The 21,376-nt window shown below is 33.3% G+C and overlaps 1 protein-coding gene across 1 annotated transcript; it reads left to right on the top strand.

The window, feature by feature from the left end:
- The first annotated feature begins 1,538 nt into the window (after nucleotides 1–1,538).
- On the top strand, nucleotides 1,539–10,899 carry LOC148205760 (putative sphingolipid transporter spinster homolog 2). Its single transcript, XM_088103773.1, has 16 exons — nucleotides 1,539–2,039; nucleotides 2,398–2,526; nucleotides 2,763–2,864; nucleotides 3,897–4,001; nucleotides 4,112–4,187; nucleotides 4,705–4,779; nucleotides 5,191–5,293; nucleotides 5,370–5,432; nucleotides 7,443–7,524; nucleotides 7,784–7,881; nucleotides 8,089–8,165; nucleotides 8,365–8,478; nucleotides 9,109–9,228; nucleotides 9,519–9,647; nucleotides 9,888–9,966; nucleotides 10,472–10,899. The coding sequence occupies exons 1-16, from the start codon at nucleotides 1,909–1,911 to the stop codon at nucleotides 10,609–10,611; spliced, it is 1,623 nt and encodes a 540-aa protein (XP_087959899.1). The 5' UTR covers nucleotides 1,539–1,908; the 3' UTR covers nucleotides 10,612–10,899.
- The last annotated feature ends 10,477 nt before the right edge of the window (nucleotides 10,900–21,376 follow it).

Below are 21,376 nucleotides of genomic sequence, written 5' to 3'. Positions count from 1 at the left end.
TTTTAAACCAACTCTAACCTAATTTTTTACATGTAAAAAAAAATCAAGTATAAATCCACTAATTATATTAAATGGTTTAAAAATAATGATAAAAATATTTAATAAAAATGTAAATTTTAATAAATATTAAATTTAGTCTCAATTTAAAGATGAAAAAAATTGGAACTGAATTAAACAAAATTAATAAAAGAAACTAAACTAAAAAAAATTAACAAAAATTGGGACTAAATTAAATATAGAATAATAATATTTTGACAACATTTTTTTGACAACATTTTAACATCATTTATGTGTCATTCTGTGATTGGTTCAAAATTACTCCACAATCAATAATAATAATCATAAACATCTAACATGGACCAATCACAGAATGACACGTAGATGATATTAAAATGTTGTAGAAAAATGTTGTCAAAAGTATCATTATCCTTAAATATAAGATACATAACATTAATACTAACTTGACACATGACATTCACATTGCCATGTAACACATACATTGCCATATAACACTTACATTGTCTCTTGACATAATGTTGACTTGACATGTCTCCATTTTTTTTTAAATTTAAAAAATTAAAAACAAGTTTAAAAAGTTAAATAAAATAAAAAACTAACATGTAACACGTGTTGTTCATCTTTAATTAATGATTTAGAGAGAGTCATAAGAAGGATTGAATTGAATATAAGTTACCAAAATTTAAATCACATAAAAATAAACGAGTCTTACACAAGATACAAACAGGGACAAAAAATAGTATTAAGTCTAGTTTTTATTTTTAAATTAAATTAAATTATTTTTATTTTACCTTTTAACTAACACATTTTAAAATTTAATTATTTATTTTTCAATTTTACAATTTAATTTAACTATTTTCTTAGTCTAAAATAATTATCTATAACAGAAGCATTTCTACAAAATAAATAAAATTTATTTGCCATAAAAATATAAATTTTATTTACATATACTTTTATAATAATAATAATAATATTTTTCTTAGTAACCACTATACACATCTCATTATTCATACTACACCTATTTAATCATTTTTTAAATTTAATATTTTTAAAATTACATAATTAAAATCTATATTTATTTAAATTATAAAAATTATTTATATTTACAAATAAATAAGATTATTTACCAAATGAATAAAAATATAATTAATTAAATAATGATGATTATTTTCTTTTATTTTTATAATTATTTATTACTTTTTTATTATTATAAAAAAATAAACCGGATATATTTTTACTAATAATTTTAATCAAAATTTGAAATAATAATAAATTTTAATTTTACATTCAAATTTAAAAAGGAAAAATATATTTAATCATTTAGTCCTGACTTAAGTATACAGAGCAAATATTATGCTAGAATACATACTTTTATTTTTATACATATTTTTTTTAATTGAGTGTTGTTAAAAATTAAAAATATTTAAAAAAATGAGCTTCAAAATCTTGAGTTATCAGATAAGCCTGTGTGCAGAAATCATCTCTTGAACCTTAAAATTCTGAAAATTTTAAGAAAAATAACAGAAAAAGAAGACATAGCGAGTGAGTGAATAGGATGAGGATTCGGAATCTCATAAGGGATTCGTTGTTAACACTAAACACCACCTGTCTTGAAATTCTATTTTCGTAACCAATGAAAAACCGAATCCGCACTTGTGCGCAATTCTGTTTTTTTGTGATAACAAACAACAGTGTGACCTGGTCTTGGTGATTCTTCAAACTAGGAAGAAGATATGAGAGTTTGAGTGGTGTAAAGAAATAAGTGCAAGGCTTCTCTTTGACCATTGCTCTCATTCCTTCAACTACCTTTCAATTTCAAAGTTTCAATAAAAGGGTCATCGTATAACTATATAATATACTACTGTGGTAGATATTGTATATTAAATTGGTATGGGACCACCACAGGAACAACATGAAGGACAGTCTGCGTCGTCTTCTTCTCAGCCTCAACCTTCTTTGGAGCCAGGGGTGGACACCAAGTCCACCATGATTCTCTCAACTTCATGGTTTACGCCAAAGAGGTGATTTTTCAATTTTTAGTTTATAGTTAATAGATCTGTGCTGAAAAAACACAGTGGGTAAAGGGAGGGAATTTTGAATTTTTTTTATGTGGGTATGTCATAGGGAGGAGGACTAAGACTTGGGTTTTCTTTTTCTCTCATCATTTTTTGTTGATTAAACGAAAGGGACTTTTTTCATTCCTTGATGAGTATTTGAGGTGTTGCTACTTTTCTTTTTTTAATGTTGGTCATGGATTTGAGTTGTTGGGTGTCGTATTATTCATGCTTGATCAGTGGAGGTGTATATTAAATTGAAATTTGAAAATTCAATGCTTTTGTGTGTTTGAAAAATTCTTGATCTCTTAATCTTGTCCTGTAGGTTGTTGGCTATATTTTGTGTGATTAACTTGTTAAACTATTTGGATCGAGGAGCAATAGCAAGTAATGGTGTTAATGGAAGTCAAGGAACTTGTAAAGGTGGGACCTGCAAATCTGGAACCGGAATACAGTAAGTGTAGGATATAGTAGGATCTTTGATATAAATAGTGAAAACATTTAAACATAAACTTTGGTATTACATATAGATGGAAAATGAAATTTCTACCCAGCAAGTTAACTGTTGCCTCTAACAGCTTTTCTTTAGTTTTGTGCCGTGACATATTGTACAGTTTATGGAGCATTAGATTAGATTTTCATAGCTTAGTAGTAGTAGTCTTGGCTACATCGTTTTCTCCTTCTATGCAGGGGGGACTTTAAATTGAGCAATTTTGAGGATGGAGTTCTATCCTCCGCGTTTATGGTTGGACTTCTTGTGGCTTCTCCAATATTTGCTTCTTTAGCAAAGAGGTAATGGATGTTTGTATTGAAATAGTTGTTTCATATTTCTGCTCGATACCTTTAATAAGTTTGGTCCATAGTTTGGTGGTTAACTCTTATTATTAATATCTCCTTATACTTGATAGGCTTTGTCTTTGTCTTGTTGACGGGCCACATGGAGAGTGAAATGCAGTAAAATGATCATTTTATGATAACTGATTTTATATGTATATCTGGGATTCCCCATGTAACCATATCCCATTTAGATGCCGCAAAGTGAAGGGGATAGGGGGCCACAAAAAAGTCTTGTACAGCACTTTTTGTACTTCACTTCCTATTTGGCGTGATGTATGTCAAGGTCCCATGGCATTTTGGGATCAAAGTACATAATTTACTTGAGACATAGTGACTTAAGTTCTTCCCACTCAATTTTCAAGCTTGGGCACATCCTACTTTAGACTCAGTGATGCGAACATTCTCTGGTTTTTCCTCGTCTATATAACTACAGATTTGTTATGGTTAGAGGATTAGCGTACCAAAAACCAATTTATGATGTACACATTTAAGTCCTAGAATAAAGGCTGCTATTATTTTTCGTTTAGTTTTCGTGAAATGTACATGAGCAACTACTTGTTCATTTGTTGGATTCTTTATGTTTATTTAACTTAAATATTCAACCTTTAATGCTTCAGAAGATATTTTGCCAACTCATGACATTATGAAACCTCTGAAAACTGAAGAAGCTTTTGAACAACAACTGACTTGTTATATTGAAGTGTAGAATGTCCCCTTAGTTTGACTTTTTATCCTTTAAAATTAATGACTGCAAGATGACTATAATGTTTTGCAGCATATAATTAGCCGCACATGTAAAATTAAGCCACCCATGGTTTAGACCTATTTTCCGTTAAATTTAGGTTTCCTATGTTTGTTAGACATAATCATCTAATAATGAAAACTTCTTATATCTGTTACACAAACTGACTATTGTTTATGTGATTCGTAATTGCTATTATTGGCTTAGATAAATGTTTAATCATTATATAATTCTACTATTTGCAGTGTAAACCCATTTAGACTTATTGGAGTTGGATTATCTGTTTGGACTCTTGCAACCTTGTGTTGTGGTTTCTCTTTCAATTTTTGGTCCATTTCAGCATGCCGCATGTAAGTGTCTTCCATTATATTTTGAACTCCATTGCTTTTGTATACACAATATAGTACACGATGCAAGAGTAATCTTATTTTGTTTCTTATATATTTGTATTTCTCTACAGGCTAGTTGGTGTAGGTGAGGCGTCATTTATAAGTCTTGCAGCACCTTTCATTGATGACAATGCCCCAGTTTCACAGGTTTGTTTCTGTCCCTGGTAATTATCTTAGAATGTTTCTATTGTCTATTATGCTCTTGTGTAGCCATCTTGTACACTTCAGTTATTGAACTCTGAAGCAATTTTATGGGATCTTGGTTCAATTATTAGCTCCATGTACAAATACGATATGAATATACGTTAATTTTAGTATAAATGCCTTTCAAATCGTGAATCTACATGCTTTGTGCAATTATATTTTGGATTCAATTATTAAAATTATATATTAAAGATTTAGAATATTTGTTTAACAAGTTGTCATTGGTGGTCTATTTGGGGTAAACCAGTGGAATATTTGCTTTAATTATTCTGGAGAGTTGATCTACATTAGTTGTGTGCTTGCTTCCTTTCAACATTTTTATAGTTTATATATATATAATATCTTATAAAACTGACTGATGTTTTCCCTTCCCTTGTTGGTAGTTGAAATGTTATATGGCATTGTGACTATCATGTGTTTTCTTTATGGTGGAAACCTATCTTACATTGGTGTGTCTCAGAAAACGGCATGGCTCGGTACATTTTACATGTGTATACCAGCAGGATATGCAGTTGGCTATATCTATGGTGGTTTGGTAAGATTTTGATTTTGTTTGGCATTATCAAATTGTAGTTGTAAAACCTGTAAATTAGGTAAAGAGGAAATATTTAGTTTCAATAATATATATAGATAGATTGACAGCATAGTTCTCTATAAATTTGAAAACTGAATGAAAAGTATAATGTTTTAGATAGGAAAAATCTTAAACCGGAAAGTCCTTAAGGTAGAAAGGGTGTACAAGTAGTCCATTGATAATAAATCTGGAATGACAACTGTCTCCTCCCCTTTCACTTACAATAGAAACCAAATTTGGACCTGTATGTAGGTAAAGGAAATATTGTCATGTATCAGTACTTATACTTTAGCATCAATCATGTATATCTCTTTTTATTAATTGCTTTTAATGTGGTTTTTATTATTTTATCCTTTCATTGTCTATAAACAGGTTGGAAGCCATTTTGGTTGGCGATGGGCATTTTGGGTGGAAGCTGTGTTGATGTCTCCGTTTGCTATTTTCGGATTTTTTATGAAGCCATTGCAGTTGAAAGGTGCACATTTTTCCTGCATTTGTTTCACATAGTGCCCTAACATTGTTTCCCATCACTAAACTACTTGTGCATACAGGTTTTGCCCCTGCAGATTCAGAAAAGAAACTGAAACTTGAGACAGCTGAGTCAGAAACTCAAGGTAGCATTATGTTTTATAGTGGTGCTACAAAGCCAAATAAATTTCTCCATTTTGGAAAGAGTATTTACTGGAATTGCGTCTGATACAAATATATGTGGATGGAAGTTCTATAAAGAAAGAGTAATGTGAATATAGACTCGCGCTCATGCTTAGTACTATATACATGACAGCATATCTACCATTGAACATATAATTTAAAATTTAAAACTATAAGTTCTCTATGGAATTTAATAATAGATAGATATGAACATGATGAGTCCCTACGCTCTTTGGAAACCTGCCCTCAGACCTTAGCTATTAAGGGAAAGCTATCAAACACTTCAATGCTTCATTGATTATCCCATATTACTCAATGTGGGCTTAGGTACCCCCATAACAGTACCTAAGTCTTATATCATAGTACCACTTCTAAGAATCAACATCTTGGCGGGGATTTCACTCTAGGGTTTTCAGAGACATAGACAACTTGTTGTGATACTATTTGATGAGAACCCTGACACTTGGGGAACCCACAGCTAGCTATTAAAGGGGAGAACTAAACACTTAAATATTCCACCAAGCATTCCAAGTTACTCAACGCGAGACTTAGACACCCCATAATACCCAAGTCCCTAGCAACATACTACTAAGCATAGGAATAAATGTAAAATGTTAGAAACCATGTGCAATTATTGGTTTCTGTTCTTCCGGGTTCATTGTTCACCAAAAGTGACTTTCCGACAAGCTTTCTCTAGCTGACAACTCCCACCACTGACATCACCTTGTGTGAAAACCGACTCCATTAAACATTTTTTCTCTCTAGTAGCTGTCCAGCTCTTCTACAATTGTCATTTTGCTCAGCATTTTTTTCTGTTCAGCTGTCACCGGCTCTCCAAGTATTTTTGCTCTCTAGTAAACGCCATGACCAATTTAGTTCTCTACTAGCCACTGCAATCTCCAAGCAGTTTTTTACTCTCCAGCGCCTGTCTTGCAACACCCGTCATGCCCTCAAATCAATAGTGAACCTTTGTTATTGTATACTTTGTTAACTCCAGCAACTAATTGACTAACATGTTCATTTCTCAAGGAGTCTTGTGTTGATGACATTTGTAACAAGTTTGACTTATATGATAGATGCCTGAGCTTGAGAAGGACTGTTAGAATCTTGTAGATATATAAAAATCCTATAGATATAGTAACCGTTGATACTAGGATCAACTAGATTGATTTTATCTTTGTGTTATCACCCTAATATAGAGTATTGAATATTTTGTTGCTACAAAATTGAATAGCTCTATTGTGGTCTATGCACAGAAATTTATCATTTATCTTCTCGGTTTTTGTCTTTTCAACAAAATTAAATGATAGATATTCTATGCTAAGTCAACTCTATTCAGTTTCACACAAAATTAATAAATTATACTTTTTTAGCTGTAGATTCTAACCAGCTTATCTCTCGTAGGATGTGCCCATGCTATTTTCCTTCATTGCTTCTTTAAACTTATTTTTTCCGTAGTTATTTCTCCTGTACTATGAAATAGCATTTCTTCTCCCTTTATTGTAGGACTCCCGACCCTTCTTTTTTATAATTCAGTGGTATTATTGTGACTTATCTGAAGAAAAGGTTAAAATCTATTCCTCTCCTAAGATGCCGTCGTAGTTGAGCAGACTTTCAGATAAACAACTATGGGTTTACATGTGTTCTTCAGTTTTCTCTTGCCCTTCCTTTGAAGACTAGTAGGGAGAATAGACATTTTGCTTTATAAACTACAAAGTTGTAGACGTGTACTAATCAAAATTTTGAACTACACTTTTTCTTGGAAGGCTCAAAATTGTCTGTGTTTGAAGTTCTTGTAACCATTCCACCGTTTCATGATTGTTTAGAAATCAATATGCATTTTCTCTGGGACAGGCTCAGCTCTGACTAAATTTTTTCAGCTCACTAAAGTTTACATTTCGGTTTTATTGGTCAGCTTCTGTTTCACGAGATCTTTTGTTGAATTTAACAAAATTCACTTATTTTATGAAAAGATGTGAATGCTTCAAATGGAAAAGATGAAACGTTGTCCTTGAAGGCAGAGTTCAGAGACAAAAGCGCACATGAACCTTCCAGGTAAGAACAATAATAAATCATTCTTGGTTTATTGAGTGCTGTTTTACAGAATATATGACCCATTGGCCATTATTGCCGATGGAAGCATTTTTCTCATCTTTATTAAGGATAAAATTATCTCCCTCCACCTGAGGATGATTACCCCCACTATCCTTATTTACTAATTTCTTTTTCCCTCTATTGATTGACTGAATGTGTCTGATATAACTCACTGAATAATGTTCATAATTATATTTTTTTAATGTCTGTCTTATCTTAGGTCTAAATGTGCAACCACAATATTCGGTCAGTTCTCAAGATTTCTGCAAGACGTGAAAGAACTGCTTCTTGACAAGGTTTTTGTCGTCAATGTTCTAGGTACTTTGTCTTCCTGCTAATCTACTATGTGCATCTACTTGTTTTTTGTGATCTAATTTGTGTTGTTAAATTCATCTTAGAACCTGCATATACCTTACTTCTTTAGGAACTTCATATATCAATAAGCTCTACCTATATTTTACCATGTTGAACAATCATATTGTTTTTTTCATAATTTAATTACGTCGCATGAATGTCCATTTGCAGGGTACATAGTATACAACTTTGTAATAGGTGCTTACTCGTATTGGGGCCCCAAAGCTGGTTATAGTATATATAACATGGTGAGATTTTATTTGGTCATATGACCACAACTATACATGAGATTTCATTAACACGGTTGTTCCTTCTATCTCTAATTCTTTTTACTTTCTTAATATAAGTATACTTCCAGTAATTTTATAATTTGAAGGTGATATGCAATATTATTGCTGTACTATTATTATATTAAATAATTGTATTGAGAACAATTTACTTTGGCAGGCTAATGCAGATATGATGTTTGGAGGAATTACAGTTGTATGTGGAATATTGGGCAGCTTAGGAGGAGGCTTTCTTCTTGATTACGTGAATAGCACAATATCAAACGCATTTAAGGTTGGTATTTGAATTCAGAGAGTGAATTCTAGAATTTCTTTTGTAGAAGTTTATGCATTGCCTAAACTGCTCTGCCTGAATCATTGTCCCTAACACAAACTGCAGTCATCTATATACATGAAGTGACCTCGGTTTAATTGACCAAAAAGAGTGGCTTTTTGCCTCATTAAAACCTTCTGTACTATATTGCAGTAAGAGCTTAGGAGTGTATGTTGTTGTATCTGGATAGGAAAATTTGTTTTCAGTCACATTATCTGATTCTTAATTGATCAAAGTATGTCTAATATGTTTTTAACATCATGGTTTCAGAATTGAAATTATTTGCCTGTGTAGAAAAATAACTTTTTCACAAAATAAGGGAACCCTTTTATCAAAGTCTGCTGTGAGTAAATTTCATTAATCAATTTTTCAAAATGTTTTTTAAGAAAGATTTCAGTGTTTATCAACTCTGTTTTCCTCTAATAAGTCCATCTAAAGTGTACATGTGTAATGATTCAAGCTGTAATGGATAATTAAGTGAACTTTTAGGCCATGCATACTGACTTAATTTGTGATCTCCATGAAACAGTCCTAAAATTCGCATAGAAACTCCATTGCTCTTTCATGAATATTTTCAACTCTTTTTGGCAGCTTCTATCATTAGCAACTCTTACTGGTGGCGCATGTTGTCTTGGTGCCTTCTTATTTAGAAGCGAGTATGGCTTCTTGGCTCTTTTTGCTGTTGGTGAACTACTTGTTTTTGCCACTCAGGTACTTCCCTTCTCTTTGAGAATTTCTTCGTGTTTTTGCCACTCAGCAGGCACTTCTTTCCATTGTAACCATTTTTCTCTTTTCTGTATTGGATACATTTCCTGTTTCTAATCCAACCTAAAAGATCATTTTTTTAATGGAAATGGAATAGAGTTAGTACACTACGTCTACCATGATAGTTTTCTGTTACATTATTTTATGTATAAGCTATAGTTTGTGATCATTAGAACTCATGGTCCAATAGCTTAACACTTTTTTTTTTATAATTTTGCCTCATGTTTTTGTTTTAGGCTCCTGTGAATTATGTGTGTCTCCATTGTGTTAAACCAAGTTTGAGGCCGCTGTCTATGGCTTTGTCTACTGTTGCTATTCATCTCTTTGGAGATGTACCTTCCTCACCTCTTGTTGGAAAAGTCCAGGTTAGTCTTTTTTAAGTTGTATTCATTACAAATTTTTAAGGGAAAATAGTTACCTTTACTTTTCCACAAAATGACAAATCAGTTGACGCCTTTGTGGCTTTACTTTTGGTAAAATTTTAACTGTACATTATTTACCAGAGGGGTGGATATTGGCTAACCAAATAGACAGAAAAACCAATGTATTATATCATGATCATTGTACAATGCTAAATTGTTGATTCATACACATTGATAATGCAGGACAAAATCAATAACTGGAGGACGACTGCTTTGATTCTTACAAGTATATTTTTTCCAGCAGCTGCAATATGGTTTATAGGTTAGTCATTATGCAACATCTATTGGTTTTCTACAATCATATCACATTACTAATTTCTTAATCATATATCATTATCGTAATCTATAAGAGCAACGTTGCATCATAAGAAAAAGGAAAGTTGCTGGACTAGAGCAACATTGATGGTTGTAGAAATCATGTCCAATCCAACCTAAAAGTAAATGAGAACAAGTCACATCTATCATATCATGGATGTGCAAGATTGATCTAGTTGGTAAGAATAAGATTCATATCTTACAAGAATGTGAGCATACAAAGTCTTTGTTGCCGTAAGACTTCTTTGAATCTTGAAATATATTATCAACCCTAGTGAACTCCCGATGCCTACCTCACCTATACTTCTTCACACCAAAGCCAAAACACCGTGATGGATGGCCATTAGAACTGCTTAAAATACCATACTCATGATAAAAAATGTGTGGAAAATATGGAAATGGAAAAGCTTTCTGAAGCGTATGTGTTCTGATATCACTGTGCATTACTGCAGGAATATTTTTGCACAGTGTGGATAGATATAATGAAGCTAGTGAGCATGAAGGATCTAGCGTGGAAAGGACAAACACAGCACCATTGGTCGAAGAGAACACTGCTAAAACACCAATATCTGGTCAAACCCAACAATGCTGATTTTTTTATATTTTGATTCAGTTTGCCTAGAATTTGTTTCATAGCACATTGAAATGTTAATAGATTCTTTTCTCTATTATTTTCTCGAAATTTTGCTTTATTTCTTTTTTTAGTGTAAATAACTTTTTGCTTTGGGTGAAATTAGAGGCTATTTTGGTAGCGTTTACCCTCTTTTCTGGCAAAGATTATTAGAACTGTGTTGGTTAAGTTATGTTTCACTATCTTGGGCATAACCTTGTAAATATATATGATCAATTTCTCCAAAATTTACTTTGTTTTCTAGTGCAACTGCTTACCCTTCCTTCTGGTTCTGTTATCGTTTTACTAGCATAGTGATAAGACCAATTCATTGGGTTGAATAAAAGAATTAGGGTTGAAAGGTTCTTTACTAAAATGGGTCAAAACCATTTTAGATTACATAATCTGAATTTATTTTGAATCGCACAATCTAAAATTTAAAATTGTATTTTAGATTATACTATATAATTTGAAAATATATTTTGAATTGTATACTTCAAAAATATATTATAAATTATAGAGTCTCAAATATCCCAAAACATTTCTACATTACATAATCTAAAATCTGAAAATGTACTGTTAATAGCTTAATACAAAAATTTGAAATATAATTTCAAATGGAAAATACATGTTTAGATTATATAATCCAAAATGTTTTCACATTCTAAAATGTGTTAGATTATACAATTTCAAACATGTTTTTATATTTTACAGTCCGAAAATATAAGACATGAGTAATTTGGATTTTTTCCAGCACCTCATGGATGTGTATGAGGAAATCATGAGGTGGAAGAAGAAATAATCTCTACCAAGTTTCTTATATTTTGTACCTTTGATTAGGTCATTTTATTAAGAGCACATTAAGATTGAAAATAAATGAGAAATCATTCTAGAATGATGAGCTTGCATATGAAAAAAATATCAAATTTGTTGTTAACTCTTTCTTCAGCCTTTAAAATATCCTAAATTTAATATTTTAAAATATATTAAAAACTTTTTTATCATATCAAAATTAATTTGGAAGACAAAAAAAAGACAATATCATAAAAAATCTAGACATAAAAATTTATAGGCTTAATACCAATTTTGGTCCCAATTTTTGTCAACAGTCAGATTTCTAGCTATGCAATCAGTGAATAACATGTCCTTTAACTACTAGAGTGGACAATTTAAGGCGTAGCGAGGTAGGTGTGACCAATGAGGCCTTCCCACGTGTCATCCCCTTACCCACCCAAAATTAGGGTTTTAGATTGGGGAAAGGGATCTCATGCGCCTCTTCTCTCTTCTTCTTGTGGTGCAAATTAGGGATGGATTTGCAGGTATGTGAAGAAACTTGGTGTTGCTGTGGCTGGCTAAATGGTGGAGAGGTTGATTATGGTAATCCTTGCGGCTGCACATGGTGTCGCGACATGGTTGCGATCGAACGGAGAAGACGAAGATGTTTTGATGCACGATGATTGGAGGTGCAATGTTGATGCTTCTCGCTTGGTCGCAATTCTGTGTGCAGGTTTTGAACTGGTTTCGCGAAGGAGATTGCAACTCTGCAATTTTAGGGTTTGCATGGTGGCGGCGACACTAAGGTCTTCCGATGTTGATGGCGGCGTTGACTTGAGGCATTGGTGGCAAGTTAGGCACTGCTTGTGTTGCGAAGAAGAAGTGGCTTATCACTATTGTTGTTGGGTCGCGTTTCTGGGTTCCTCTCTACAGGTACGTGTTGATGGTGGTTAGGTAGTGTCGTGGTGGCGGTCTGCAATGAAGGGAGAGTGGTGGCGTATTTGGGCTTCACAGCGGCGGGTCGGGTGGGGTTTGATGGTGGTGAGGTGTTGTCCACGTCAGCAGATAAATGACATGTCATTAACTGATTGCAGAACTGGACATTTGGTCGTTAACTATTTAAACGATGTTTGCAAAAAAGACTAAATTGAACACAAATTACGATATTTAGGACTACATTTAACGTAAAACAAAATTAGGACCATTTCGAATAAAGCTGACCAAAATTGGGACTAAGAGTGATATTAAGCCAAATTTATAAATATATCCTTTCAAGAATTTAATCTTATAAATGGATAATTGACACAAAAATTATCAATATTATAAACTTATTTATTGGTATTTTGAGTTTGCTTTTAGATTACATTTGAGTTATATGTTACTTTTTTTTTATTTTGAATTTTCTTACGAGTTTAACATCATTTTAGAGTAAAATTTATTTAAATTTGAAATACAAAAATATTGTAATTTTTTTTAATTTAAAAAAAATTAAAATTAAATGAATCAGTAAACCGAGTTAGGTTGGCTCACTAAGTGACCAACCCGTAATGGGTCGGGTTGAATAACCTGTTTTGACAACACTAACTTTGGTTATTTGATTTTGTGTTATGAGTAAAAATTTAGTAGATTTACACTAAAAATTGGATAATTCAATTTAGATATTAATTTATAAATAAAAGGTAAAAATATAATATGTATTTATAATCCTCTTTTAAACTCAAGAAAATTTTCAAAATATATAACTTTTTTCCTGAGGAGTTAGATACACAAAATATATATACCTACACAAACGATTATACTTTAATGGGCCATTAGTAATTTCACTACTTCTCAATCATTCTACCTGCAGATTCATTTACTCATGTATAATATTTACTCATGTATAATATACAAGCATTGCAAGCTGACAAACCACAAACAAATAAATAGAGGTAATTTAAAACTTATAAGCTTTAAATAAGAAAATGATATATTATAAATTCATAAAATAACTACATAGGTTTCAAAAATCATACAATCAATAATCAACAAGGCTCACATAATACAACATATACTAATAACAATAAATACAACCTCCAAAGGATTGGTATATTGACTAGGGCTATGAGATTTTGCACTTATATATGCTCAATCACTATTATCATTTAGGAGTTATAACTATGACATGTCTGGACCTCTTCCGATCCATAAAGCATGACAAGGTAATTCAATATCTCTCCTGAGTTTGACTACTATCGATACTCTCTATATAAACCTCCATCGACTCTAGTTATTGTCATCTACATGACTCCAATTACTAGCAGAGTTAGGATGATCTCATATTTGCCTTCATCGTCAATACACCTCACACTAAATCAATTCATGGTAGAACTCCCTCCCTAAGAATAACTACTTTATCATTACATTCAAATACATCTTAATTTATAATAACATTATAAGGATAGAAAACACAATCACGAGAAAAATAGCAAAACACAATATATGACACATGACTTATTCATCACATTCTCATAAAATCTTAAATCATCACACTATGTCATACATATGTATTTTATCTCAATCCAAACTCATCTCACTGCATCACGTTTTCATGTTCCAATTGAACACTTTCCTTTTTATTATTCTCAAAGAAGAATATTTTTTCTTTCTTTTTACCAAACATATGTGGATCCAATCACGATCTTCTAATTCTAATAAGAACAAGAAATCTTTCGCGATCAATCCTTTTGCCCCATTCTTCAATAATCAGAAAGATCCTTTTCAATCAAATTTGAATTTTTTTCGTTTGGAATCAGGACTCTTCTACTGCATTTTTCTTTACTTTCTTTTTTTCTTTTCTTTCATCATTCCTTAACTCCCACAAGGTTTGGTCCTATAGAATCTGACCCATTTCATCATTGAGCGAAAAGTACGAAAAAAAATCATATCTCACTTATTGTTTATTTCAAATTACATGTTAATAATTCATCATTTATTTTCTATTACATTAGCATAACATTCAATTACCGTGTTTTCATTAAATACATCAAAACTACAAGATGCATCACTTTATACACAAACCTCAAATCAAAGATCACAATTTTCAAAGTGAAGAATCATGTGTCTAGAATCAACTGTCAAAACTTTAGCTTAATCCAATAATTAACAAAACGAGAATCTCAATTTTCCCATTATGACTCAAAACATAAAATAGAGGGACATCAAATGCTACAAACCCCTAGGACTCACTAATTTGAGAGCGTCTAGCAAAATGAAAGTTAGAAAATTTGTTGATATTAGCAAACCATAATCAATTGCACGTTTATATTGTAGTTATTTAGGTCATGCATCAAATTCTTGTTATTATAGAAATGTTAGTGCTCCTAAAGGTAAATACAAATGGATTCCTAAGGAACCATTGAAACCTCCTAACATAAAAGGACCTAAATTTAATTGGGTACCTGCCACCAACCTCTAATTTATGATGCAGGACAATAAAAAGGGATAGGAGTCAATGTGGTATCTTGATAGCGGTTGTTCAAGACACATAACTGGAGATGCAAGGAAGTTCGATTGTATATCCTACAAAACCAGTAGGCATGTCACCTATGGAGACAACAACAAGGGTAAAATTCTAGGCACTGGTAAAGTAAAGACTTCCTCCTCTTTTAAATTGAAAATGTGTTTTTAGTTGAAGGTCTTAAGCATAACCTGTTAAGCATTAGCCAACTATGTGACAAGGGTTTAAAAGTCACCTTTGAGGCAAATCACTTTTTAATTTGTTGTGCATCGTCTAATAAACTAGTATTAGTAGGTAAAAGATATCACAACATTTACATGGTTGATTTTGAGAATACCTCTTAAGTTTGTTGTGTGCTTGCTAGCAAAAGAAGATGAATCATGGCTATGGCATAAAAGGCTTGCACATATACATATGTCTCACCTAAACAAACTTGTAACAAAGGGTCTTATGATAGGTTTGCCTAAAATTAAATTTGAACCTGACAGGTTGTGTGATGCATGTCAAAAAGGAAAATAGATAAAAACATCTTGGTTTAATGTCTCGGTAGGTCCCTATTTTCGGCGTGAATTTCAAATAGGTCCCTTTTCTTTTCGGCGTCTCAATTGGGTTCTTTTTTGTGTAAAATTGGAGCAATTAGGGGTCTGCCGTCAAATTACACAAACGGCCGTTTAAGTTTGCCTACGTGTTATTAAAAATGATTTTGAATTAATTTTTGTATTAAAAAATGGATTTGTTCTTCAAGGGCAAAAAAGGCAAAATGGGGCAAACCCTTTTCATATAATCCTCTTCATATCATCTTCTCTTTGCCATTCCTCTGATAACCTCCAATCGCACCTCACCGGCGTTAGCCACGACAAACAGTGGAAGGAGCAGCCTTACGCACCTGCAGCAGCGCGACGAATCGAACATCTACCACACAGATTTGCGTCTCACAACACCTCCATTACAGATCTTGCGTTTGTGATAGATAGTGATATCACTTTCAAGAGTAAAGAATGGGTGACAAGAAGAAAAAGGCTCAGATGTTTGTGAAACTAGTGTCTGCTGCCGGCACTGGATTTTGTTGATTTACCTTGATTTATGTAGTTCTGGGTTAGATTTGTTCGGTTTAGATTAGGAAATTACCTAAATAAGAGAGGATTGTGGCAGCTTTGTGTTAGAGTTTTGTAATGATTGTTTCAGAGAGGAAATTACCTTGATTTATGTAATGATTTTTGGGTAGAAATTACTTGTACCCATTTTCAGGTCAATCTGGAATCAACACTCTAACTGCTCAACTTCAATACAACCTTTAATATTGTCGTTTTTGGTCAAGCATTGGTTACCACTAAGTGGCATTGTTGTTGGAATAGAATGTCTAACTTCTGTTCATATTCTCACTGGCCCTCTGTTTGTTTGCTTCGTTTATTCTTGGATTATGCCAGCTCAAGTAAGGCACTTAAAAGTTAGTTTGCAATTACGGTTGAGCTCAATTATGTAGAGATTTTTTTCCCAGTCTCTGCCTACTGCAACCATACAAACTCCAACCATACAAACTCCAACCTTTGACTCCTCTCATCCGTAACCACCTCAACGCCTTCATCATCTATCATACACTTCTCACACTACTCTCCACCCGTCACACTACTCACCTGTATTCACTAGGAACCATCAAGAACCACTCGGGCACAAACAAAACAAATTTTGAGTTTCTGTTCATGTCTCCAACAGTCAAAAAACAGGAACAGTGAGAAGCACGGTGAAGTTAGGTTGTTGGAGAAGAGCGAAGAAGGAGAAGGTCGCGTTGACGCTGGTAAATCTTCCTCCTATGGTGACCGTCATCGCCGGTGGCTGTCCTAGCTTGACGGAGCGTGGTCGCGCAACGGTCGCCTGACTGGAGATCTCGAGGGGTCGCGACGGTTGTGGACGCTGGTGCAGGAGTGCTTTGCCCGAAGTGAAGCGGGGCGCTGGGAGAAGCCCTGGTGGTGACCGGCGTCGTCGCCGGCGGTCCTGATAGCGAATAGCATCGTGACCTCTTGTAAGTTCTTCATTCGGAAGGGATTTCCCCTCCGCGCTTCCAATCGAAGAAGAAAAGAAGAACCGCGCTTCCAATCGAAGAAGAAAAGAAGAAAAGGGTTTGCCCCAGTTTGCCTTTTTTGCCCTTGAAGAACAAATCCATTTTTTAATACAAAAATTAATTCAAAATCATTTTTAATAACACGTAGGCAAACTTAAACGGCCGTTTGTCTAATTTGACGACAGACCCCTAATTGTTCCAATTTTACACAAAAAAGAACCCAATTGAGACGCCGAAAAGAAAAGGGACCTATTTGAAATTCACGCCGAAAATAGGGACCTACCGAGACATTAAACCAAACATCTTTTAAACCTAAACAAGTCATATCAACTTCTATACCACTAGAGTTATCCACATGAATCTATTTGGTCCATCAAGAATAAAAAGTCTAGGAGGAAACTACTATGGATTTGTTGTTTTTTATGACTACTCTAAATTCACATGCACATTTTTCATTGCATCTAAGAGTGACACTTTAAAGGTCTTTAAGAAGTTTGCTTCCATAATTCAAAATGAGAAAGAGCTAGAATAAAGTATTTTATAAGTAACCATGGGAGGGAATTCCAAAGTGAAAACTTTGAGATCTTTTGTGAAGACCATGACATTTCACATAATTTCTCTACACCTAGAACACCACAATAGAATTGTGTAGTTGAAAGAAAGAATATGTCTAGAAGAATTAGTTATAACCATGCTCAATGAAAAATCACTACTTAAATATATTTGGACTGATGTTGCTAATACATGATGTTATATGCTAAATAGAACCCTTATGAGACCAATATTAAAACTCACTCCATATGAACTGTTTAAAGGAAGAAAATCAAACATAACACACTTAAGACTATTTGGTTGTAAATGTTTTGTGTTAAATAATGGTAAAAGAAATATGGGTAAGTTTGATTCTAAAGCAGATGAAGGAACTTTTCTGGGTTATTCTTTAACAAGAAAACCCAGTCGAATATACAATAAACGTACTTTAACTGTAGAAGAATCTGTTCATGTTGCTTTTGATGAATGTCTTGATAGTTTAACTAACTCTCTTCAACCAAGAGAAAGTTTAAATGTAAATGAAACAAGTATAGATGTAACAAGAGATGTGGAGGAGGTCCAAGAAGAACATACATCAGACAAGCCTGAAAAAGAATAAGCAAATGATCTTCCTAAGGACTGGACAATACTAAGGGATATGTTATTAGAGAATGTGATAGGAGATGTTTCCAAAGGGATATCCAAAAGAAGACAACTTGGACAATTCTGCATGAATGTAGCATTTATGTAACAAGTGGAACCAAAAAGTGTAACTAAAGATTATAGGATGAAATTTGGTACCTAGAAATGCAAGAGGAACTCAATCAGTTCAAAAGAAACAATGTTTGGGAGCTTGTTCCAAGAAGTAGTGTCCATCAGGTAATTGAAACTAAATGAGTGTTTATAAACAAGATGGATTATTCTGGAGCTACTGTAAAGAATAAGGCAATACTTGTGGCTAAGGGATATAATCAAGAAAAAGGAATTGGCTATGATGAAACATATGCACCAGTTGCTAGGCATGAAGTTATTTGAATCCTACTAGCTATTGCATCAATGCTTAACTTTAAATTGTTCCAAATTGATGTGAAAAGCGCATTCTTAAATGGATATATGAAATAAGAGGTCTTTGTATAACAACCCCCTGATTTCCACGACTTTGAGCTTCCTGACCATATCTTCAAGCTAAAGAAAGCACATTATGGGCTAAAACAAGCCCCTCACTCATGCTATGAAAGGTTAAGTGAATTTCTACTTAAGAATAGCTTTCAAAGGGGTAAAGTTGATTTTACACTTTTCATCAAAAATCTGGAAATAACCTGTTATTCCTACAAATCTATGTAATGATATTATCTTTAGTTCTACTAGCCCTCACTTGTGCCAAGAATTTTCTGAGTGTATGTAGGAGGAGTTTGAAATGTCCATGATGGGGGAGTTAAATGTTTTCCTTAGATTACAAGTGAAACAATGCTCTACGGGAATATTCATCCATCAATCCCAGTACTGCACTAAAATTCTAAAAAAGTACAAAATGGATGGCTCCAAAGAATCATTAACCCCAATGGTTATAAATTGCTATCTGGACAAGGATGAAGTAGGTAAGAGTGTGGAACATAAACTATATAGAGATATGATTGGATCCTTGCTCTACTTAACCGTCAATCGCCTTGACATTATGCATAGTGTATAAGTTTGTGCTAGGTTTCAATCTTGTTCTAAAGAGTCTCATTTAACAACTGTAAAAAGAATAATGAAGTACTTAAAAGGGAATAAGGCAATAAGCTTATGGTACCCAAGAGGTGCAAACATCTCACTAACAGGTATAGTGATTCTAACTTTGGGGGGTTTAAGCTTGATAGAAAAAGTACTAGTGGTATTTGTCATTTGCTAGGATGTTAACTAATCACTTGACACTCAAACAAGCAAGCTTGTGTGGCTTTATCCATCATAGAAGCTTAGAATATTGCAACTAGGGGTTGTTGTGCTCAATCACTCTAGATTAAGAGTCAATTAGAGGATTATGGAATTCATTTAGATAGAATCCCTCTTAGGTGTGATAACACTAGCGCCATAAATCTCACCAAAAATCCAATCATACATTCCAAAACCAAGCATATAAAGATAAGATACCATGTCATAAGATATCATGTTGCTAAAGAAGAATGTAAAATTGAATTTGTTGACACATTACATCAATGGACTGATATTCTCACAAAATCACTATCAAAGGATAAGTTCTATACAATTTGAAATGAATTAGACATTCTAGAATTTGGTTGTAAATCTTAGGAGCTAGAAACGTCTCAATATTACATAAAATTAACTCTTCATTACATACATTAAAGTAAAGTATATTAAATCTCTTAAAAAATGAAGTTTCTCAGTATTAATTGATTAGAGTAAAATCTTAATCGATTAAGGTATTCTTTCTATTTTAATCAATTAGATTAAAACTTTAATTGGTTAAAACAATATCAGTTTTTCTAAAACACTATGCCACTAGGGTTCACTTTGCACCTTAATCCATTACGTAGACAATTTAATCGATCCTTGTTACTCCCATTCTCATCAGTTTACCAAACCCTAAGAATCAAGGGAAATTTTTCTCCTAAATCTTCAAAATTGGTAACTCCCTTCAACCTCTAAAATCAGTTTCCTCCTTCTCATAACTTCCATTCTCAAACGCTAACCCTAGAAATCAGTTTCTTTGGTATTAGTTTCTACCCCTCTTTTCCAATTTCTTAAACCCTAATCCATGTTTACCTGTTCAAACTCAAAGGGCTTCATCCTTACGTCCAAAGAGAATGAAAAGAGTTGCAAAGAAAATGAGGTCTGCTGATCCAAAAGGATAGATAAATGATGAGGAGACCCAAACAAACTTCATTTGTTTTTGGAGGATCCACAACATCATTCCTCACAAGTATCTCAATCTCAACTATTTTCGCAATGAAGGATTTGTATTCCAAGACTACATTTGTACAAATGATAGGTGATTGGTATCCTGACCTTATTAAGGTGATTAGTCCCACCTTGGTATTCTTGGGTTAAACAAACTTGTTATCTACAAGGCTTGCCTCATATATCCTGATGAGCCTTGTGACTACACATTATATCGTGTTGAGGGTATGAAGAGAGATGATAAATTATGTGCATTCGTATTGGCATGGATTATTCTCCCCAAGGGGGGAGCAATCTCCCCATAGGGGAGCAATCATGCTCAACTTATCAATGAAGACATTTGTTTGATTCATACCTTGAAAGGGAAAATTCACAATTAGGCATATGTTGTTAGTGATAATATGATCAAGGCAGCTCAACTTCTAATGGCTAGCCTGCCCTATTCCGTGTTTCTATCAAAAGTTTTTGAATGTCATTGTTGATATGGTGGACAAGGTGGACAAGGTGACCAAGGGATACAATAGGTCAAACATGATTGCTAAACCAACGTTACACCACATGGGCCTGAGGAAGAGTGAAATTGGTTGGGCTTTTAAGGATGAACACCAGGTCGATGAAGGAGAATATGTAAATCCTCTCAATGTGGACATGTCTACTACTGCCCATGTTGTCTACCCAAAGAACAATTTTGAGAAACACGTGTTGAAGCAGTTGCAGATTTTGGTTGCCAATCATTCAACTTATCTGACCAGATTTGACACGTTGAACAAGGAGATTACTGCTTTCTAAATGCAAATGAGAAATCAGGACTTTGGTAAAGAAGAAGAGGAAGAGGAAGATGCAAAAGAAGAAGAGGACTAAGAAGAGAAACTGGAAACATATGATTTTGATTAGTTTATATGTTTTCATTTCTATGTTTTTAGCATCTTGTGGTGTTAGTTTCCATGTCTTGAGATTTTTATGTTTTCAGTTATTTTCTTGCTTTA

This window comes from Vigna umbellata, chromosome 1 (genome assembly GCF_029865625.1).
Source record: "Vigna umbellata cultivar VRB3 chromosome 1, Vumbellata_1.0, whole genome shotgun sequence".
Taxonomy (NCBI): Eukaryota; Viridiplantae; Streptophyta; class Magnoliopsida; order Fabales; family Fabaceae; genus Vigna; species Vigna umbellata.
Note: the sequence above shows the minus strand (reverse complement) of the source record. Positions and strands in the feature narration are given on the sequence as shown.

Excerpts from the sequence above, each read along its gene's own strand:
- LOC148205760 (XM_088103773.1), top strand. The coding sequence starts at position 1,909 with ATGGGACCACCACAGGAACAACATGAAGGACAGTCTGCGTCGTCTTCT. Across the intron at positions 5,433-7,442 it reads AGCTGAGTCAGAAACTCAAG|ATGTGAATGCTTCAAATGGA; the intron begins GTAGCATTATGT and ends TTTTATGAAAAG. Across the intron at positions 8,479-9,108 it reads CAATATCAAACGCATTTAAG|CTTCTATCATTAGCAACTCT; the intron begins GTTGGTATTTGA and ends TCTTTTTGGCAG.